This window comes from Eretmochelys imbricata, chromosome 5 (genome assembly GCF_965152235.1).
Source record: "Eretmochelys imbricata isolate rEreImb1 chromosome 5, rEreImb1.hap1, whole genome shotgun sequence".
NCBI lineage: Eukaryota > Metazoa > Chordata > Testudines > Cheloniidae > Eretmochelys > Eretmochelys imbricata.
Window position 1 is genome coordinate 44340506 of NC_135576.1, and position 24142 is coordinate 44364647.

The following is a 24142-nucleotide window of genomic DNA, read 5'->3' on the forward strand; positions in this document are numbered from 1 at the left end:
AGTCGTCCCTTCCCACCCCCTTCGCATTTTTAGTAAAAGTTAGGTACTGGTCCTGGGCTTCCATGAATTTTTGTTCATTGTCCACAACCAGTCCCTGAGTTTTACTTAATCATTATGAAGCTCTAACACACATACAAATAGCTGGTCAGGAATTTTTCAATGAATTTTTTTTGTCCCTCCATCAGAAAATGCTGATTTGTGGAAACAGATACCTTTCCTCTAAAAGTTTCAATTTTGATGAAATTTTCATCAGGAAGGTTCTCAGGTCCATGACGGAATTTCTGGTCAAAATGAGAGCACTTCCATCCCAGAATAGCCAACAGCTTGATGGTTAGGCACTCACCTAGGGTGTGGGTGATCCAGATTCAAGTCTCTGCTTTGGAGCAGGAATTCTGAGGGCAATGCCCCAACCACCAGGCTCTAAGCTATTCAAGGGTCTGTCTCTGGTGTACTTAGGGTGACCAGATATCCCAATTTTATAAGGACAGTCCCACTATTTGGGGCTTTGTCTTATATAGGTGCCTATTACCCCCACACCTCCATCCCAATTTTTCACACTTGCTGTGTGGTCACCTTAGTTCCACTGCAGGACAAAAACAACTTTTTAAACCTTGAAAACTTTAGTGAAACAGAATTCTTGTTTTCCAGACAGGGTACTCTTGTGTAAAAATGATGTACCCTGTCTCACAACTATATTAAATCGATCCTCATTAAAATGATTAAGGCTGTGGTTTTGCCAGGAGGTGGCAGGGGAAAGAGGGTTTGTCACAGATCCTGTATTTTTATTTACAAGGATATTTTTAGTCTTAAACTGGCCCTATTGGCTTCACTGTCTTATGTAATGTTGACATCTTGTATGCACAACATTAACCTGTTCTTCTCCTCCCTACCCCCAGACACTATGAAAACAGTCAGTTTGTCACTAAACCACTTTGCTCTGCCCTGTCCACTCCTTCCCCTCTTACTGTCTAGGAGAGCAATCACAGCAGCCCTTACCCATTTTGCTTCTCCCTACCCCTGACAACTCAATAACCAGGAACCACGTTACATGTAAAAATAAATCTGTTTCAAAACCCAAAACAATTAGAGCCTCTGCTTTAAGCAGAACTATCTCACCAGCTAGGTGAGAGCCTGAGCTAAAGAGCAGTTGGATTGGCCTGTACCCCTTCAAACAAGAAAAGCCCTTTCCCAGCACCACTGACTCTCCCAAAACTGTCAGTGACTTGTTGCTTTGTTACATGCATCTGTGACTGTGTTCCCCTCCATCCTGTGACATTTAAAAAAAAATGTACATGATGTCATCATGGCCATGATTCTATCTGGTTGCCCTCATTAATTTGAATGGTTTCTTCAGGTTTATAAAATACACCGTAATTGGTTCCTCAGGATAACTTATGGAGGCAGGGTATTGTAACTTATTTACCTGTGTTCTGAGCAGCAGGCTCAATCTGCTGAAGGAAGCAATCTTGCAGACTTGCTACTTGGGAAAGTGAGCCTTTCACTACCAGCTTCAGCTCATCCAAAGTGTCCTGGAGCAATCAGAGAAATTCACAGCATCCATCTCCAGCACAACAAAGAAACAAGCATGCAATCTTGAAATGGGGCAAGCTTTTTAACTGATGTGTGCATAGCTCTAAACCCATGTTGGATGGGCGGGGCTTAATGGCCATGCTACTGTACCTCCTCACTACTTTGGCCATTCCATAAAGTCCTTTTGACAGAATACATTGCAATGAGCTGGGCAAAACCCCACATTTTTTGGTTTCGCAGATTTTCACACAGGTTTGTTTTTTTGCCATTTTGAATCACATGATTTCATTCAACAAATTTCAACAATAGATATTGCTATAACAACAATACCAAAAAATTCTGTGATTTCAATGCAAAGACATTTTTTGCTTGAAAACAAAATCATGTTCACTCCAAAAAAATATATGGGTACCTTACCATTTTGTGTCATAGAAATGGGCTCCTTTTCAAGTTTATAATAAAATGAGGAGAAAACACTCAGTTTTTGACTAGCTTTCCATTTTGTTAAGAATTTTTTGCATACAACTAGTTGCAATGATGGAAGATGTTTGTGCTGTGTTCCTGAAAGATACTGCTTTCCTAGGACTGTTGATATGGAAATCACAGCAAAAAATGTCAGCCCCCCTGCTTGGAATAGCCCAGGCAGAAGTAGATAGCAAGGTTATAATCACATAGCTGGGATTTTGACTCCAGATCATTGCCAGTGTAGTTTTCCTCCTATTCCTTCCATTTCTGAATCACAGTCATTAGAGATGGAAGAGTCAAACTGCATATTTCTTGTACGCATGCACATTGAGCATACATGCAGCCTATGTATTGTTCCTACCTAAAAATCTGTAGGAAGCTACTTAGAGCTTTCATTTTTGCTGTAGGTGACAATTTACAAATAATCTGACCTTCAAGTAATACCTAGACTAAAACATCTTGATTATATTAGATTGTAAACTGGGGAAATCCCATTCCCTTTGCAATCAATGGCAAAATTCTCATTGACTTCAGTGCAGCCTGGATTTCACTCTATATCTAGAGAAGCCACCCTATTTTCCATTCATTTTACAGATTACTGGAAAACCTTCTCACTGCTAATGCACCCTCTTTCTAATTGCTCCACCTGCTCTTAAGTTTTCATACTTACCTGTGCCTTTTTAGCTAGGGTGCGAATTTCCACAGACTCTGAGCTGTGGTATAGACCTGAAAAAGCTTTAGGTAGACCTTGAATGGCATCCACCTGCACGCAGTCCAGATATAACTCTGCTGTGATGGATCCCCGCTGCAGACCACTCAGCCTCAAAAGGACTGTATGGCGCTTCCCATCAGCCAGCTGGGTGTTGCTGAACATCACAGAGTTTAACTTCCCATCGTTCTTCACGTAACGCAGGATGACTAGTAGAAAATACACAACATGACTATAGGATGGTAACACAAAACGTGAGGCGTGTCCTGATAATCTCAGTGGCTGGCGACTGGAAGATCACTGTGGATACTTCTCACTGCTCTGGTTCAGTTAATCATTTCAGTTTTGACAAATGTATCCCATATGCAAATATAAGCAGGGAAAATAAATTTGACATAGAATTGCAGGAAATGCAGATGGAAGAAAACTCATAGGTACAGTATTGTTGCCTACAGATCATTCTCCAGTGCTTTGTTCAGGCTCATTTTAAATGACTCAAATGACGGAGCAGATGTCATCATAAGAGGGCATAATCTAATAAAATACACATTAACAGTGGTACAGCATTTAACTGGCAATCTGCAATTAATAGTATGGCAGAATTCTATTCGACATCCTAAAAGTTATTCTGGAGCAGAAATGCATAGATAGAGTGTAAGTTTCAGTAATAACATCTCTGCAAAAGATGCTAACACTTGTGTAGTCAAATACACTGCTAATTTTTACTTGATTCTATTTCTTGATCTGTCTTTCACCATGATGAACAGAAAATGAATACAAAAAGTAACACAGAAGAGAACCCAAACAGAGTACTAAAATCTTTCTTCTTTTAATGCTTCCTGATGAAGAGTTGTCAAGCACCTGGCTTACCTGATGAACTCACCTGGCCCCCAGGATAGACTGCACTTCACACAAAGACACTCTTGTTATTAACTAAATTACTATATTGAAAAAAAATTTAAAAAATGAGTAAAGTTGGAAAAGAAAAATATATCCCCAAGGAAACTGAATTTGCAAGCGAGAATGAAACACCTCCTCGATGCCACTCAGCACTTATCCCCATGGTTACCTGCGAAACCTTCCTCTGTCCACAATCTCTTATGGGGGGCAACCTATCTAAGCATATGTGGAGATCCATAATAGCAGCAGGGAGAACACATCTACAGCTCATACAGTTACTTTCCAAGATCCCATTGACTTAGCTTAAGTAACGTTTTTGTAATCTGGCCCTTTTTTTGTGGTATCACTCGCTCTTGCTAAGAAATCCAGATACCTGCAAACTTGGACTCCTCGGCATCTCAAGGGGATGGTAACTGTCTCAAATTTTGTTTAAAATCAAGGCTAAATACATATATAAACAATGTACTTCCTTCCTCTTTTGGAATCTTATAAAAGTGTTTGGAGGATTTTTTTTTTTTTAATTGCAGCTCCTTTTTAATGGGGTAAAAGCTGCTGGAACATCCTTCCTAGCTAGTGTCCAGACTCCACATTTTACTGCTCTTGGGAATGAGAAATCTATAAGTTACCCAATGAGTCTGTGTGTGTGAGGCAGAAGGTCTGTAGGTAGGGTGCAGGGAAAACTACAAAAATGCTCCCTGAATGTAAAGCTACTTGGTACATATTATGTATGATATATTTATGGTTACAACCCTCTAGAATTGAAGAAACAGGAGACTGGTGTTTAAACTCTTTGGATACTTGTAGGCAGTTACGATGACCCCTCTAGTTGTCATTTATTCTAAGGTTTGGGATTTCCACTATTCTTTTTATACTATTAATGACTCTGTGCTTCCTATGTGTTCTGAACTTCGTCAGAATTTTCTTTGGACACTACATTGATGCACTGATATAATTTCTTTTGGTAATTTATTTAATATAAAAAACCACCTTTTGCTCTGTTTTACCAGTATAAATCCACAGTAATTCCAATGAATCTGATTAAGTCACTTCTGATTTATACCAGTGTGTGGCCCCTTCTATCTTTAGTTTATATATCCTTTCTGGAAATCTCAGCAGTTAGAATCAATGATTCAATTATTTTAACCATTGTCTAGGTACAAAAACAACCAGACATGAGATTTCCTTAGAATTACATGGGGTCATCAGTAACTTGACAAAAAGCGAGTCTGCTTGCTGGCAAACGCTGAGTTTCACTTGCCAACTCTATGTTGCAGGCATTTACTTATGTGACTTCTACGTGCATGGGGGTATATTAAAGCAGGATCCTTGGAACTGGGCCCTGCAGTCAGAATGACCGAACACAGCAGTGAGTCAGTCAGAGTGAGAAACCAGAGGACAGTGGTGGAGCACACAACTGATTGCTGGCCACCTGCCAGGATAGCTTTAGGACAGCTGAACTGTCTGGCTTGAGAGGAAGATCCAAGGACTCGTTATTGGGCCAAAGCCAAAGGTCTGTCGAGGGGGCTGGAACAGTCTGTTGAAGAAGATGAGGGCAAATTTTTGATGGACCACAGTCCCAGTTACACTTAAACCACCTGTGATCCTGCAAGTACCCTCCCACCGACAGAACACTTCACACAGCCAACCTGCAGCTAGTGAAGAGTTCAGTTACTTGCATTGTCTAAAAAACATATTCACTGTCATTCTGGCCCCTGAAAGCCAATAAAATGGTTTGAGCTTAGAGCATTTTCAGTGAAACTACAGATGCAGCATAGTAATAGATTGTGGCTCACAGAGCTGTTAAGATATATCAGTTGTATTTATTTAGATTTTAAAAGAAACATTGCTGTAAAAGAGGTAATTCTATTATGTGAGAACAGTTTTTCTCCAAGTGCCCTTATTAGACAGTGAGCATGAGAAGTCTGTAGGACTATTTTAGCTTTTGTCTATGAAAAATGCACCAGTTTAACTAGATCAAACTAAAAAAAAAATTGACCTACTTAAATAGGTGCAAACCCCTAATGTAGATACACTTAAAATGGTTCACCTCTTGCTTCTATCAAAATATCTTGCATCAGTAAGACTGACTTACAGTAATTTGATAGAAGCAAGATTTAAACCAGTTACTGTACAATGACATTAGAAGTCTACAGCAGTTTAACTAGATTGAATTAGTTAAACCAGTGCACATTTCTGGTATAAATAAGACTTTAGTGTAGACTTAGCAAATCCAGGTTGCGGGGAAGCCATGTCCAATTATTCTGCTGTAAACCCTCACATGGACATTAATGTATTTATGGTAGAATCCACAAAAACAAAACCAGAATGTGTGCAAAACATCTGGACCCCAGTTTTCAAACAGCGCACAGTCACACATAACTAACTCCTGCTTCAGGTTGTTTAGATCAACACTTGGTGCATCAGTGGAAATATTATGCCCCTATATTCTGAAGTACAAATGTTTAGATTTCACATCTTGTTTAAGAGTAGCAGCCGTGTTAGTCTGTATATGCAAAAAGAAAAGGAGTACTTGTGGCACCTAAGAGACTAACAAATTTATCTGAGCATAAGGTTTCGTGAGCTACAGCTCACTTCATCTTGTTTAGGTGTCCATTTGCCATCTGGGCCCACAATGTGCATAACAAAAAAGTCTTGAAATAATACTGTATTTACACTCAAAAGGATGCCAAATCATCCCCAGACTCCATGCAATCATCTAACTAAGATGAGCTGTAGTGAAAAGCCCCACTCCAATGAGCATTCTAACCTACTGTCCACACCTATTGTACTGCACAGTGGATATTTTCAAAGCATTTGACAAATGTTAACTAATTATACATGTGCATATCGTAGGCAAACCACACAAAAATAATGAGGGGAATAGATCTCAATGGAAAGCCCTACTGAGGAAGCTCTGTCTCTTTAACTAATCTTAAATCTGAATGTATCATATAATGGTGCTAGAGTGGCAGCCTTGTAGACTGAAGTTCTCTACGTATTCAAGAGTCCAAAAGGAAATGAGTAGTGACAGTGCAAGCTTCTCCACACTGCCCATCAATATCCCTCAATCCTGACACAGAGGGATCATCTGTAAAGACAAGAAGGTAACTCACTCTTCGTGTTCCCTGTGTGCAATAGAAACATATTAAGAACCGCCAGGGAACAATTTAAACATTGTCTATAAAGCTCAAAAAGTCTGTTTCATAATTCATACCAAGAAAGATCTGAAGGCATGCAAAAGTTCTTGCAAATTAGACAGAAGTGTGACTTATTTTTTTCAACAAAAAGTATGTGTGTGTGAACGTGCGTGCGTGCGTGTATATACACTGTGCCTGATTGTGCAGTTCTTACTCATTGACTTCAGGAGCAGTTTTCTGGAGCTACAGGACCAGACCTTTGGTTTTAAGGGTTTTCTCTGTATGCACCTCTGTATTTTCTAATTAAAAAATAAGTTGTTTTTTTTAAGTGAGTGGGAGAATTTTCCTACATCTAGCTTAGAAATATATTTGTTGAGAAATTTTAACTTTGCTCAAGTCTGGACGGTGCCTCTTAATTAACTGATTCCAATAAACGGAGAACAAACATTCTCCATCGCCTGAAAGATTCTATAAGTGCTAGGAATGTTTGTCTTGCACAGTCAAATCTAAACTTCAGGTCCACAGCACAAGTACCCTTCTTTCATATGCATGAGGCAGCATGTGCGTGCGTCTGTCACATTCCCTAGTAATAAGAAGCAGTTATTGTCCCAGGGGAAAAAGAAAGAAAAATAATTTTACATGTTTCTTTAGGAGCCATGCAGCACTTGCGTGTAGCAAGCTGGCTGGTAGAAAGTAGAGACCCCAGCTGATTTTCTCAGCATGCTGCGCCTAGTCGGCATCAGGGTAGTATCAGTGCTGTGCACGGAAGCATAAAAGGGGAGGCGAGAATGTTGCTAACATTTATATCTTCCTGAGCAGTAGAATGAGCAGGTGATGAGGAGTGAAATAAACAACAAAAGAGTAGCTGCAAATAACATTGTTTGTAAAGACCACTGCAGACATGTCAATAATTGTAGATCCATAAAATAAGGGGGTTGGAGTCAAATGACTTACCTTTATTCAATCGCCCCACCACTGTAAATTCAAAATACTTGCTGTTGTCATCTGAAGAATACAAGCCAAATACGGTGGCTGTACTCTTTGTCTGCAATTTGAATGTTGAGAGCACATATACTTCATTCAATGTAGGATCAGCAAGCACTTGTTGTAGAAAGTTTACCAGCCTCTGGCTGGGAGATGAAAGAAGATCAAAAACTGTAAAATAAAATGATTTGGGACATTGGTAGGTAAACTGCATATCAAATTATAGTACAATAATGACCCAGGAGAACTTCATCTAATATCCCACAATGACTTCTCTTTGGGGGATAGAAACTATTCTTTGTTGTCATGGGGATATTTTAGCAATTAATCCAAATTCTCTCTGAACGGCAGCTAGAATATAGGAAGCAATCTTTCACTCACGACATCAGACTTTTTATAGCCTTTGTTGTCACTTATTTTGTTTTAGCATCAATTGTTAACAAGCATTATTTATTACTGCTCAAATACTAGCATCCTTTACTCTATTTTTCAATTCAAATTATTAAAATCTTTTAATGCAGGTTTCTAAAATTCATCTTTTTAATAGAAATCTCTTAACCCACTGTTGTTTTTATAAATTCAGATACTGTCATTCATGCTTCAATCAAGTCCAAGATCTAAAGTCAAAATATGCATGTAAAAGATTTTCAGTGCACTGTACTGTATGGTACAAATATTTTGGTTTCAGTTAATATAGTCTACATAGGCAGATATCTAATATGATATAAATGACTGCTTTCTTTGCTGACTTTCCAGAAAGCTAAAAGAAGACATTTTATGTAAATAAGACCCACATTCTCTTCATAGTATACCAAATCAAGGCACATCTGAAGGTATAGATTAAGAAACTAAAAGGAGTGACATAATGAAATCTACTTGAATTCTCTTTAACTTTTAAAGAATGCATATAGACCTTTTTCTGATAGTCTGACATTGTTAGAAGCATAGAATCTCTCTCACTTTTTCCTTTTTAACCCATATATCAAATCGTGCTTTTCTCAATATTTCCAAATCTTTGAATACATTTTTCTAGGACAGAATTGGAACAAAGGCACACTTTTCTGTTGATGAAATAGTGTTCTTTCACTATGCTGGTTAATTATTACTGCTTTTTGAGTAATAAATAGAGATGGGAAGGAAAAAGTTAATTAAATGCCTCCAAACCAAATCAACAATGCTACTAGAAATCTTGCACATCTCAGATATAAACCAAATATTATTAAAATTGCATATTTCCTATCTCCTTCCTATAAGAACTAATTACAAAGGAACCACTTGAGTAAACTTGTGGTAATTCTGTTTATTTAGTCACAATGCTGTACATATGGTATGCCCTTTTAATAGCTTTATCATGTTTGGGCTATATTACCCCACCCTCACTAACATGAAGACAAAAACTGGTGGAACTCAATGGTGGTGGAAGATGGGGTACACAGAAAAAAGGTAACAGCAGCTCTGTGGTATGCTCTGCCTCAGTTTTCCAAGGTTATAATATATAGTTTGGGCTGAAATGGTCAGGGTCAGGTAGGCCTGCTCTGCCTGGCCTCATCTCCTATAACTCTGTCCCTCAGCTACAACAATTTTGACTCAGTTCACAATATTTTTTCAAAGTGACCGCTCTGTATAATGAATTTGACCCATTCCACTGAATGCACTTTTCCCTACACCCGGGGCAGCAGTTGTCTCCAGGGCAGCCAACAGAAGGGACCACATGGGAACACAGCTTCCTCCAGGATCACATAAAAACACCTCAGCTGTAAGAAGGCACTGGGATTCCATGGTGCTCCCAAGTTCTATGCTCCCAAATTCTATGCAAGTCTCAGGATACCAGCTGGGTTAGAGGGCAGAATCGCTCCCCATTGCATTTGGATGCAAAGGGAATTCCCCCACAGAATGAGGAAAGAAGGAGGTTCTCCCCTTATAGGCGGCCTTAATTTCTTATAAACCAATTGAAAGTTGCACCAATATTCTACAATTTAATGGCCTGATTCTTATGCACCTCAGTCTCCCACTGATTTTACTAGGTGTTGTGGTACACTACAAAAGAAGGACCAGGACCTAAATGTACCCAAGATTTATTGTCGAATACCAGAGAAATGAATGTCTGAGAGCCACCTAGCCAAATACCATCGACAGCATTTAATTTATATCCATAAACAATTTCATTATATACACAGGGCAACCAAGAAGGATTGAGCCCTCACTTCTACTGAGATCAGTGATATGGTGGAGAAGGGATTGACACCTCTTCACATTTGGCCCATAGAAAGCAGCCACATAGCCCCAATCAAAGACAGAAGGACAACTCACTACTTCATACAGCAAACCTGTGCAGGTAATAACCACCCAAAATATGCAGCTAAATCTTCTAAGTTATAACATTGGCATAAAATAGAAATCTTCTAGGCGTGTTAAATGCTAAACCAGTTATTGAAAAGGGCATATATTAGTAAATAGCTTTGTGTCAAGAGCATATTTTATATTAGCTAATTTCTTATGAGATTAATTAAGCTTGAATTTATTCAGACATTTAAAACTAAATCTGACTTAAATGCTGATAAATTAATATATTACATTAGGATATTTATGAAGTATTTAGAGATTCTGTACATGTTTGATCACTTCAGGCCTGCTCCTGAAGTCTTTACTCAGGCAAAATGCCCTTTAATAAGCATTTTTATGTTTAAAAGATATATTTGAATTGTTTGGGTTCTAATAAAGCACAACTTCTTAGCATCAATGGGATTCTTTTAGAAATAGGCGCCAAATCCAAGTATCTGGGATGAATTAAGATGAACATCCATTGACTTCAATGCAGATGTATCACTGTGATCAAATCCATCCCTGGTGTAAGGCACTCATTTGCTAGCAACAGTTATTAGCTAGGACAAGCATCTACCCTCCTACAGGTATGTCTACACACTTAGCAGTGTTCTCTGGACAAAGCCAGCTTTGGGGCCCCAGCAAGGCCATGATCTGGTTGGAAGGAACAAAAAGAAATGTAAAAGAGAATCACACTTTCTTTTTAAGAAAAGTAATCTTCTAGCCCGTTTCCTTGGAACGGCAGACTTTAAAACAAACTTACATGAGCAAATTGCTAGAACTGAAAGGAACACGCAGCAGATCTCGATTCATGCAGCCAGGTATGCCCACAAACACCTACACTCTTTTGTTCTTTCATTCTTTTTTTAAATGAGTCAGTTAAGTTTGCAGCATATCCCAGGAATCATCTTACCAACTCTTTCCAAATTCCTTAGGATGGACCTGTACAGTGCAGCGTGATAACATTGGAGGGGGATCAATTACATTTGAAGAGAGTGACAAAATATTGTTTTGGAGGCCAGCACAAAAATGTTAAGACTAATTGTGCATCTGGGATTTCTAGAAGAGAGGTTGTGAAGTTCTTAGCGGAGAAAGGAGCTTGGGAGAATGAAGGCAATGAGGGAAGCTATTGAGGGTATCAGGGAGGAGACCAGCAAAAAAAGGGCTCCCGTCCAAGGCAGTAGACCAGCAAAGTATCTGCCATCTCTGACAGAAGCATGGAGCCCACAAAGCTCTGCACTGTTCTCATGAATGCTGCAAATACAGGACACATGTTTCTCCCGTATTTGCAGACTCGCAGGAAGTACTGCAACAACAGGAGACATGAGGATTTATTCAAGGATAGTTTGCTAAGGAACATAGTGAAAAACAGTTCAAGGCTGTTGGTGTTGTTCACGGAGCAGCTGAAGACAATGAAGTACCACTTCTGGGCCCAAGAAAAGAGCACCTACTGATGAGATTGCATCATAATGCAGGTTAGGAACAACAAGAACTTCCAGGTGTGAGAGCATCCACATTCCTGGATCTGTGTGCCAAGCTCGCCCAGTCCTCCAGTGGGGATGCACCAGAATGAAAGCTGCATTGACAGTGGAGAAATGAGTGGCAATCATACTCTGGAAGCAACACCCGATTGCTACCAGTCAGTAGGAAATCATTTTGGAGTTGGAAAATGCACAGTGGGAGCATGCAAATTTGTAGGTTCATTAAATGTCTCTTGCTATGCAGGACAGTGACTCTCAGCAACGTGCAGGACATAGTGGATGGATTTGCAGCAGATTAGGGTGACAGACAACATGCATATCCCTATTTTGACACTAGCCCACTTTGCCGTAGTACATCAACAGAAAGGAGTACTCTTCTATGGTTATGAAAGAATTGATGGATCACTGGGGATACTTCACTGATATCAGTGTGGGCTAGTGATGGATTTCGCTCACATCTTTAAGAACATGGGACATTCTTTCCCAACCAGCAAATTACTACTGGTGAAATTGAAATGCCAGCAGTGACTCTAGGGAACCAGCCTACCCTATGCTCATGAAGCTGTGCACTGGCTACCTCAACAGCACCAAGAAAAGAGACAACTACTGGCTCAGCAGGTGCAGAATGACTGTTGAATGTGCTTTTGGTAGATTGAAGGGGCACTGATGGCATTTACTCACTAGATTGGATCACATTAAGATCACAGTGGTTTGCAGGGTGCTGGTGGGGTCTCCACCAAGTATGGCATGTCTGTGGAGCAGCACCAGATCTATTGTTGGCTTCCCTGACCTTGTGTTATCCCTGGCAAAGTCCCTTCACTTTCACACAGCACTACTGCTGATCCCTGTGTACCCCTTTGCCTGCATCGCTGGTGCAATCTGCTTGTAGATATCCATGTTTCTATGGCAAGTCCATCGCTGTGCTCGTACAGCCTCTTCTCCGCACAGGCCCAGGAGATCCAATACCAGGCAGGAGTGCATTTAGTGCTTGGAGCTGTCATGGTTGACTAAGTGGTTGCACATAACAAGGGTGAGCTGCTAGGTGTGCTTGCCAAGATGATCAATCAGGAAAAGGCAATTCAAAAACACGAGGAGTTATAAAAAGGAGGATGTCTTCCAGTCTCTGTGACCTCTGGGCAGAGGAGTTTAAAATTATGACCCCAGCAGTCACAGTCACAGAGAATGGGGAATTGTGGGACAAGTGCTGGAGGACTGTTAGGGTCAACACAGGTCATGCAGCATCTACACTCGCATTGTGTCAACCTCAGTAGTGACTGTTCAGGGAGGTGGGTTTACTGCACTGCTGGAATGGGGCGCTTAAATTGGCCAGAGACAAATGTAAGCGTGGACACATGAACAAACAGATGGACCCCAAGTGACTTATATAGACCTAATTTTATAGAGCAGACCAGTCCTAAGATACAAAGAAGGTAAGTGACTTCCACAAGTTAACACAAGGAGTTGGGAACAAAATCCAACTAGGAGTTTTAACTCCTAGTTCCCTGCTGCAGTCACCAAACCTCGCTCCACTTCTCACCAACATCTTATAATACACAAAGGCAGCATCTCTCATAATGTGGTACACACAATATCAACATTTGGTATATATACAGGTCTTGGGGGAGAACTTGAAATCATTGTTCTTCTGGCTCTGAGGTAAGAGCTCTACCAACTGAACCACACTGGACCAGTAAGGAAACATCATATACATAACATGAAATCATCATAAAACAGTCATGTAGTGCAGTGTAAGACACCCCCTGCACAGATTCTAATATTAGCTGTAGAAGAGAATCTCTAGGAAATAGAAGAGGCAATATATACTTACTCTAAATGTATACTTGGATATTGAAAGCCTATTTAATACAAAATGCTACTTGAGCCTTTGGAACCTTGCAAAGGTTTGTCTACAAAACAGACTTAAAAAAAAAAGTAAAAATAAGTCAATAAAAGTTAAAGATTCAGATTTTCAAAGCAGTCCAAGGGAAGGTGTGTGTCTGTGTTTTTTGAAAATCTCATCCATAATTTCCAGAGAGTGCCATCTTTTTGCCTCAAAAGCAAAGGTGCTGTAATTGTAAGCGGTCATAGAGAGTACACTACTTTACAAAGTTTAAAAACAGCCTATTTCCAAACTTATGGAAAAATTTCCCCTAAAGCAATCACATGTCCCAGTTCCAAGGTTACAGTGTTCAAATGAAAATGTGCAAACAGGTGGATAAATACAAGTAGAGGTTACTGGGAAATTAAACAACACAGCTTCCAGACATTACCAGTACTTTATTAATAATACAAAGTCAAATGAGTAGTTTCTGAAATTCTCTAAGGAAGAATTTAACTTTCACTAACTTAAGATTTTTTTTCTGCTCCCCCCACCCCACCACCCTGTTGTCAACTCAAGTTGGCACCAACTCTTAACATAATAAAGGCACTTTTGTTTTAGTGAGCCTTCAATAAATTAAGATGTTTGTGCCTGACAAATTCATTCCTTTTGGGGTACTTTAGAGTAAATCACCCTAAAACTAAGCACAAGTAGAAAGAACTGCGCCTATGTCTAATCCTTAGTAACATTGTCCTCACGTAGGTACGGTTCGTGTGTACAGAGACAGAGAGAAGAATAGAGACCAGAGGAGAGGAGACTAAAAAATAGGAGATGATAAGAATAACCCTACAGAATGTCACTAAGAGGTGAGACATGTCACAGATACCTGTGAAACTTAATCACACGGCTTCCTCACATCTGGGTATCCAGTTAAACAACACGATCCCAGACCAATACTGAAATAGATGTAGAGACATCTCATTGCCCATTTAAAGAAAAAGGAAAGTGTTTAAAAGTTTGAGACCCTGGTGCTTCCCTAGTCAGTTAATCCGCTTTAATTCCAATGTCTCTGAATGAAACATTGTTCTGCTGTGCCCCTTTCACGGGTTAAATAATGACCTCAAGGAGATTTATTTGCATTCAATCTAGCCATCTTTGCCAGGGGGGATCCTGGGTTTCTATCACTGCCGTATGTTTCCAGTCAAGACACCTGCTGTCTAGCATGACAATGCACCTCAGCAGAATAAATACTCAGCGACCACTGGCGAGTCAGCTGGGAAAGCGCCCCACCTATTCCTATCCCAGCCCCTTCGCGCGTCCGGCGGCCGAAGGGGAGCTGCCCCTTACCTTGCGGGGCAGGCTGGGCGCCAGAGCCCGGGCTAAACTGCAGGAGAACTTGCAAGAGCAGGACGGTGACTTGCCGCTTGCTCATCATGTTCAGTGCAGTGGTGGGAGAGAGTAGCCCAGACCCCTTCCCCGGCTCAGCTCCGCTTCTCGGCTCCTGCCGCGCCTTGGGGAAAGAGGAGCAGGATGCGGGGAGCTGTCCCCTATGCAGAGAGGGGCATGGAGCGCGGCTCGGGGCTGGCGGCTCTTGCTCCGAGGCTCTGCAGGGACAATCGCTCACTCAAGCTCGGCAGCCCAGACAGGGGCTGTTTAACCCGGGGACCTGCTCCTCGTGCGGGGAAGGAGGGCGGAACTTCGGGAGGCTGCCAGTCCATTGGCCGCAGGGTCCTTTCCCCTAGACCAGGCAGAGGAAGGAGGAGGGCGAGAGGCAGGGGGTGAAGCCGCTGGCTTGTGCGGGACTTAGAGGCAGACTGACACAAAGAGTTGCCCCGAGAAACACAGAGGCAGGCGCAGGGAGATCGGCTCAGGGAGTAGGGGGTCTCCCCAGCACTAAAGGGGAAAAGGAGGTTGGGGGGAGGTTCACTTTCCCTACTCTCTTGTATTTCGAAAAAGAGAGGCCACAACTTTGGTTGTTCTCATTTAAAATAAGAAATTAGAATCTGTACACTAGCAAAGACTGAAACAGAGCAACCCGCTCCTGATACAATTACCCACCGTCATGGGCGCTTGCCTTGGAAATCCAGGGATGTCTCCCAACGACGTAACTCCATTTTACACCAAAAATACACGTGTATCAAAAGTGGGACTCATATGGAAAACTAATTGAACTACTATTCACTTATATTAGTAGCTGTTCCAGTAAACCTGCACCCAACAGATCCAAATGAAAGCATTAACCAGTGTGGCCCTTAGATAAATTATGAAAATCAACAGAAATTAAATACATCCCTAAAGGTGACCTGCAAAAGATTTCTTTTTTTTAAAATTGCGCACAGAGCACCATTGGGATTCTTTACCTGCACACATAAAGCATGCCCTTTAAAGATTTCTTTGCTGCTTGTTTTTTACCTGAAGGCTGGTCTACACCCAGAAATTGTACTGATTTAACTAAATAGGAAATGGCTGATGGAAATTGTGTAGGCTGATTTCAGAATGTCTGAGTGGTTGGTATCTGTTTAGTTTAGCCTCTCTCTTAAACTGGTTCCAAAGTGTTCACAAAAAGGAGTTGCACCGATTTAATTAATTCTGGTTAGAAAGTGGAGTGAATTTTGTTCCTCGAGTGGTCCTAATAAGAAAAATTAGGAATTGTCAAGCCTGGTCTTCCATGGCTTTGCTTAGAAGACTAGGGACCATTGGGAAAGCCCGGAGCATGTTTAATGTGAGCTCTAAAGCCTACATAGAGGTGGTGAGGTCTCTCACAAAGACTTCCTTTTATTCAATATGATTATAGATCAGAGAAGTTGAATAAATGCTAAGGAAAACACAAATAAACCAACTAAAACCCCTCTCTTTCAATTAATTGGCAGTCTCTTAGGCTCTTGTGGTGTCACTATTTCAGTAATTCTCCAGTCACCACAGCGTCTTCCAGCCAGGCCAGGCCAGGCCATAAATTTCTAATGTAAAACACCCAGTTCCTTTTGGAGCCGGGCTCTCTTGCAACCTCTCTCATGGATGACCATGCAGAATTCCCATTCAGGTAGGGTTGTCTCATAAGTAATCTCCGGGCACTTTTGTGCTTGAAATCAAATGGGATTCCCAAGGGAGTATGCCATGGAAAACAGCTGCCTGGCTCCTCTCATGTTCCTTGCCAGTAGCACATAGCCTAGAGGTGCCACTGCCTTCTGTTGGGTTAGGGAGCAGGGGGGAGAAGTCTGGGGATCAGAGGGGACAACACAGGCAACATCATTGGGGATTCAAGTCAGTGTTGTTACCCTCTACCCCAGGCAGAATGTGGATCATTGTTTGTTTGAATATCAGCAGGAAGGAGGAGCACAAGAAGGAAGAGACTTGTATTAGTGAGCAAAGGGGTATTGACTAGTGTGCAATGGCAGTCGTGCATGGAGTGCACAGTTAATGGGCAGTGCAGAGATTAGAACCATGCGGCTGGGGGGTATCACTGTGTGCCTGAACACTGCAAGCCATCTGGGGTGGGACTGGAGCACCCACTGCTTAGCAAGTGGAAGCCCCACCACCGTTACCTATGGAGTGCAGGTGCTGCAGAGGCTAGAATTAGAGACGTGAAGCAGTCCAGCTGCTGCTCTACACTCAGTAGGGTTGGGGGAGGAGAATTCCTTCACCCCCAGACCCTATTCTTTGAAAATATAAATTTAAGTGCCTGAGACAAAAACACCACCAAAGCAAGGAATCTGACAGCTATGTATTAAAGCATCAAGTAACTACCGTAGACACTACAGAGAAAAAAAGGACAATGTTAAGGTTTGCCATCACTAATCTAAGTTAACAGACTCAAATATTTGCTATAGTTGTTGTTTAGCTCCATTAAGCAATGTATTCATTAGAGTTTGTCAAAATATAGGGAACATTTTCATGAGACTTCCCTTTTTTGTCTACAGCATTTACAATTTTTTTTTTTCTCTCTGACCAGCTCAAGTTCTAATTAGGTCACAGAGGTGATTCTTGATGGTGTGCACTGACAGCAGTGGATTTAATGCTAGAAAGATTTCTGCTCCAGTGCCATGAATTTCACAGTATTTGCTTTCTAAGGGCCAAATTCTGTTCCCACATGTGTGCACTGGGAGTTGCATGTGCATATCAGAGAGCAGAATTTGGTTCTAACAAATATGCTGTGCTACCTAATAAAATGTCAGAGAACAGAGCAAGTTCACAACTTCTATAAAAACAGAAGTCAAAATCCATGTTTACATGTACTTAGCCAGTGCACATAAAAGGTCCTTGCAGTTTTCCAGGCTTTCATTTCTATGTTCAGTTTTATTACTGTTATATGTTACAGACTGAACAGGATTTTATACCTATGCACAACCTTCTTTAAAAGGATTTTCACAAAGTACTATGTTTATTTGCTGTCTGGATATGAGTATTTGACCTTTTAACTGTCTCTTCGGATAACAAAACTACTATTATAGTAACTATTACGTTTTTACTGTTGTATATTCTCTGAAATTTCAACTCCAGGTTAGCTGAGTGGAGCTTAAAATTTTGAACAGGAATCATGAAAAATTACTAAGCACTATATTATCAAAAAAAGTTCATACATTTAATAGCATGATTATAAAAAAATTTCTTAAAGGCACATGAGACTGCAATCCTTAATATAGGGTCTGTGAGTGAAGCTCAACTCAACTGTTAAAATATTTTTCTTTCCTAATTTATGTAAATCAACAGAATACTAAGCATACAGAATTTAGAGAAATTGTCAACACTGCAGGTTTTCCTTTTTTTAAGCAAAAAAAAGGCAGTGTCTTGTTCAAATTCCAAGCAATGGGGGGAAAAGCCCAATCGATTAATTCAACTTTCATAATTTGTTCTTAACATGTGACGAAAGACTCACTGGTTTTCATGAAAGGGTGCTTGGGTCACTATTTTAAAAACTTAGAATACTTGCCAAACTAAGACACAGGAATGAAACACAGCTCTAAATCACAGCCTTTTACTTTTATTTTGATAATACAGACCTAACCCTTCAACGTGTACACAGGCGACATTCAGATGGACTTCAAAGAGTTTTTCCCATACAGAAATGCAGGCTCAAGCCCTAAACTTTTCAAAATGACATATAATCCTTCCCATTTTGCATGCGTAGCTTTCATTAACACTAACAGGAGTTTCAGGCAAGCATCCTAGTGGAGAAAGATCCCGGATAGCCCCTGGATTGGTGAGGGAGGGTGCAAGCTGCCTCCTCTTGATCCCTGCACTGGACTCTGCAGTAGCACAGGGATGAATTTGGCCCTGGGGCAGTGTAGAAAGGGCTGATCCTTCTACACCTGTTTAACAGATGTATCCCTCCAATACAGCTAGTTTAGCCTGCACCCAGAGAAGAGCCACAGATGCACCCTCCCTCCCTCCACAAAGAAACAGTCTCCTTTAGGCCACTGAACTTGCAGGCAGCAATGGCCACCTATCCTTGCACACTCCAACACAGGAAGACTATGGGGATGGGAGTCATATAAGTGCCTAGACAGACAAACAAGGAAGTAGATTATAGCTAGTCCTGGATGGGTAGATTAGGAAGGAAAGATTCCTTGAACCCTTCCCCCCCCTAGCATGTCTGTTCAGGAGAAACATAATTTGGCCCTTAGTGTGGAATTGTGCATAATTTTACTTCGAATTAATGTGGCTGATCATATAGTGCTCTGAAACATATACAGGGACAATGATTTCCTTTGATTTACCTATACTCCTGATAACTTGGGGCAAAAATTCTGCTCTCAGATCTGTATGGTAGATTTCAACTGTGCCATTCTGCTCTCACTTCATTTATAGAATGCCCATTAATGTCCTGCAGACCTGTTGAGGTCTGAGAATAGGGTTTTGCTCTTATTTCCTTATTTTTATATTTCTTTATGAACTGGGGATGTTAATAGATTGTTATTTCAATGGAGTTTTCTTTTCGTGTGAGAATGTGATATTTTGCCTCTCCATGTTGAAGGATGAGAATATTTTACTTGCATACTTAAAATAACAATTGTAATAATAGAGTACCAATGAATGGCTCCAGGAATGCTGAAGTGTGCTGCGAGCCCATTCAATGCCTTTATAGGTCCACAACAAAACATTATAGTGAAGGGGTTATCAGTATCAGTATAACTTGACCAATATTGGTTTAATATGATCACTTTATGTTTTCAGTGGATGACCAGTTCCTGTTTAGTGTCGTTCAAAACTCACAATATCCATTCCATGGGAAAGTCCAACATTTCAAAATTTCCTTTTTGTCTAGATGGAAAGAAAAGTTAAAATTTCCTGTGAAATGAAAATTTCCCTCCCCTCAAAAAATTGTTTTGGAAATATCGAATCTATCTTATCAAAATGCACTTTATTTTTGATTTTTTATTATATAAAATGATGCAGAGTAGTCAAGATGACAAACTCAAAATGAAGTGCCTCAACCTGAGTGACATGAAGCTTTTAGAGAATTTTTTGTTGAAGAGTTTGACTAAATCAGTACATTCCCATTGGACATTTCAATTTTGTGGAATCAGCATTTTGAGATGGGAAAACTGTTATGCTGGGAAATTTTTGACCAGATTTTTCCTATTTTTTTATTTATTTATCCAAACTAAGCTGAATCTTTGGGAAGTTTACATACATATTGCTGAGTCATGTCCCAAAATTTCTTATAAGGGCTACAAACACTTCAGAAGGTTTAATATTCCTTGTTTAAAGTAGTAATTTCACTAGAAGATGCCCTCTACTCCTAAGAAATGAATAACCCTTACGAGAAATAATCTCTGTGATAGCTCTTTGTGACTGTTGATACATGCAGTTTACAACTATCAACACAGTCACCTCACAAAGCTAGGTCATTGTATTTGATTTTAACTATAATGCCACACTCACATTTCTCTCGTTCTGTGCTGTGAATTCCCTCCAGCTGCTGCCTTTTTTATGCCTCTTTTAAGACTAGGACCAGGCACAATGGCCAGATAATTCACATTTCACTTCTGCAAGGCATTCTGAGTTTAACTCTTTTGGCAGCTCTCCCTTTCCACACAGACAAAATACAATGCAACCTCCCCATCACTCTTTCCTTTTTCTTCCCTCTCACTCACACTGAGTGTGATTCCCTGCTTGCTCTCCTCCTCTTGTTAACCTTGGAATAGGTTAATTAAGAAGATTCACGTTGCACCTTTTCCCCTATCTCTATCTTTGGGGTTTTAGTTAGTAGGGCTAGGTGCAAAGGAGACACGATTTATTAAACATGGACCTCAACTAAAGAATAACCAGATATAAACAACTCGGATGTTAACACAACTGTGGGCTTAAAGCCCTGAACCCAAGAACCCTTTACACACAATGGGTACAACAGCAATAATGTAAGGGTTAACACATCACCATATATTGTAGGTAGGAAGGATGCACAGACACCAATGGAGACGACAGACTGGAACGCTGGACACCGAAGAATACAGGACTCAAGACACAGGAACATACGGGGATCTTCACACAGGTAAACTGTGATCTTCTCTCTTCAGGTCAGTTCTTGACTCACTGTCATGCATGGAGCAATGCGTACACTAACTTAACTCTTTAGGTGGAATAACTAGCGAGCGTGAGCAATGCAGCACTGACCTGCCTATAGAGAGGGTGGTCAGACGAGTCTAGCTAGGGAATCAGGTGGTAAGAGCACAGGTACAGGTTTACATATCCCCTCCTTGGTGATTTTATAGCTTTAGCTATATTTGTTATCATCTACACTGCTTAAGCTTCAGGTTTGCCGGAGTACCTGGATCTATTCATGTCCCTTTTTACCTTAACTTTGACCCATCCAATAGTTGCCACAATTAAAATAATAGTAACAACTTGCAAGATTAAAATAATGATAAAGGGATGGACAAGGATGTGCCAGGCTTCTGCAAATTCGGTGGGAATGACAAATAGACTTTCCCACCAACGGGCAAACTTGAAATTTTTCAGCACCTTTTAAGAATCTTCTTGATTTGATCGGTGGAATGATGCATGGCCAGCATTATGCTTTTACTGTGCTCCACTAGATCTTTAATATGATTTTCTAGAACCGGATACTGTACCAATTGTTTTAACACATCGATGTTAATCCCTAGATTAACAGGGTTCACATGCTGATACAAATTAAGACAATGGATATTTTGCACATTCATCTTATCTGAAATAAAGGTTACATCACATCCCTGAATAAGTACAAAATAAATACATAAATTTACATGAGGATCATTGACAATCTCCTAGAAGAAATTTACAATAAACTTTTTACATTTATTCCTGATGCAAATACAGTTGCTGTTTATCACTACTAGCTCAGATTGATTGCTCATATGTGATTGCGGATCATAGTGACACCTTCCCTGGTCTGGGCTTAAAGAAATGTGTGGTCCTTCATACACATTTGTGGTACAAAGATAGCCATTATTTGGTTCCCAGACACAAACACTTAAAGATGAGGAAAAATACCAATGTGTTGATTTAAGTACCTATTTTGGGATGTCTACAGGAATCATGATTGTCTGATTAATGATGATTCCAAGTGGGATGAGGGGATACACCCAATTTGTGCTCACGTTATTGATGGTTAATATATGGGCAGTGACTTTAAATTTGGGTCAAAGCTGAAATCAACAGCTTATACCAAGTGTGGTGTTCCTTTTCAAAGGGTGTTACATCCCTTAACATTAAATTCTTTATTTCCATTGGGATGATGCCTTGAAATCCTATGCTAAGAATTCCAACTGACCACATTCTGTAGCCATGCTTGCACTTGGACGCAAGTAAGTGCCCACAATGTATTATATTGTAGATACCTATGGCACCTATTACCTTTTCCTGATTTTGTTTTTGGGCATTATACCTTGCGGAGATGGTGGTGACGATGTCATAGTTCAGGTCACTGATTTTGTTTAATGATGTTATCAGGGTTGATTTAAGGATGAGCTAGGCTATTAGCCTTTAAGGAGTTTACCACTCCCGGGCTAGCTCCTACAACACCTAATACTTTCGCGGTTAGATCTCTTTTTATCTCAGAATACCTGGGCTCAGTACTGTTAACCCATACATCCCATCACTGATGATTTTGTGAAAGGTGCACATTTAAGGCTATACATTTTCTACCAATAGTTGCATATCCATAGTTACTTTCTTTAGAGCATATCTAGGGTTAGTAATCAGCAACCATCTCAGATCTTGCTTTACTAACACGGGGCTGATGTGACTAGTATCTGATTTGGGAATTACAATCACTTCCATGTGTTATTTGACTCCAAACACCCCTGCCAAATACCATACCCCTGAATTATTTATAAAGATGGAAATATTTATGCTTCCGTAACTAGCTACAAATAATGTTTGCTTATACAATGAACAAAAATGATTTACACCATTAGAAGTATTGCAGTAGTGCTCAGGTCTGCTACTACAATTCAAATGTACAAGGTATGCTTCTGAAGGGGTATGCAGTCTTACTTTAAAATAGGGTACATAGAACTGAGCGTTCATAAACACTTTCACCTGCATTATCCCTTCTCTAACTCAAGGTGTCAAATTAGAGGTCAGGCAAGCACAGCTTAACAGACTTCTTGTCACAAGTCCACCGGAGCAATTTATTATGTGTTTGTCTTGGATCTTTCCCCACCCCACAACTTTTACTAAATGTAACAACCCTATTCAGGGATTCCGAATCCTTGCTTGATAATGCTGTTTGAGCACTATCATGAGGGAGAAAGGCCATATTAGACCTCTCTCCTCTTTCCAACAGAGGAAACAATTGGCCCCACTCTTATACGCAAATACCATAATATGGCCAACATCATCTGTTAATGCTGGGCCATGATACGCTCCCCAAACTTTTGGTAATGTTTTACCAATCTGCTCAGTTTTCTTAATACCCTTTATAGGCTCCACACTGCAAAAATAATGTTCCCCTTAGTCCACAGACAGCATACAATACATATTTACACATCTTATAAACCATAAGAGGTGACTGAAGAATCTTGACCCCAACAGCATAACCAAACAGAATGTCAATTATACTTTTGGTTTTACATGTATGACTCAGTCCCCTTCCACTTCTTAAGCTGAGTGGAGTGGAACCACTTCAGTTTTTTTACCTTTCTTCCCCTTCAGCTCAACCTCATAGACGGTGGGGCTGGCTTTGTTTGTGATAACCACTGGTCCCACCCACCTTGGACTTAGGGTATGCCCTTGGTCAGAAAATAACTTATACATAACTTTGTCCCCAATTTCCCATTCAATGGTGTTGAGGCAATTCCCTAGTCTCTTATCCATTATTTTTATGTTGGCTTTCAGCTGGAAGGCTACTTGATGTTGAATTGAGCTGATGTCATTTAAGACTTTTTCATGATTCTGTCCACTACTAGCCATGGCTCGTGGTCATCTGAGGCGGGAACCTCCCAGCCACCAGTGCTCAGGTGTTCGTATTAGGCGTTCCATCAGCACCTCATGTGGGGTGAACCCGTGAGAGGACACAATTAATCTCATTGCCATTAAGACCAACGGGAGCTTCTGGTCCCAGTTTTTGCCCTGGCCACTGATGATCTTCCTCAGCACTGCCTTAATGGTCCTGTTTATCTGCTCAACAAGCCCATAGCTCTGAGGGTGCCCTGCAATATGAAGCTTTTGGCAAATTCCAAGGGGTTGGCACATGATCTTCATGACCTTTCCCATGAAGTGGGGTCTCTGGTCATAGTCTATGATTTCTGGCAGCCCAAACCTGGTGAATGTTTGTTCCATTAACACCTTTGCCATTGTTATGGCTGTAGAG

General features: G+C 40.6%; 1 protein-coding gene across 3 annotated transcripts in view; it reads right to left on the reverse strand.

Annotated features, from left to right (window-relative positions):
* The window catches only part of THBS4 (thrombospondin 4), a 56452-nt gene extending 41670 nt beyond the window's left edge, over positions 1-14782 (reverse strand). For all 3 annotated transcript variants that reach the window (XM_077816304.1, XM_077816302.1, XM_077816303.1), the window contains exons 1-4: positions 14695-14782; positions 7696-7896; positions 2666-2913; positions 1424-1529 (exon numbers count right to left, since the gene is read on the reverse strand). In XM_077816304.1, coding sequence (XP_077672430.1) covers positions 1424-1529; positions 2666-2913; positions 7696-7896; positions 14695-14782 — 643 coding nt within the window. The remainder of the gene's footprint in view (positions 1-1423; positions 1530-2665; positions 2914-7695; positions 7897-14694) is intronic.
* Between the last annotated feature and the right edge of the window lie 9360 nt (positions 14783-24142).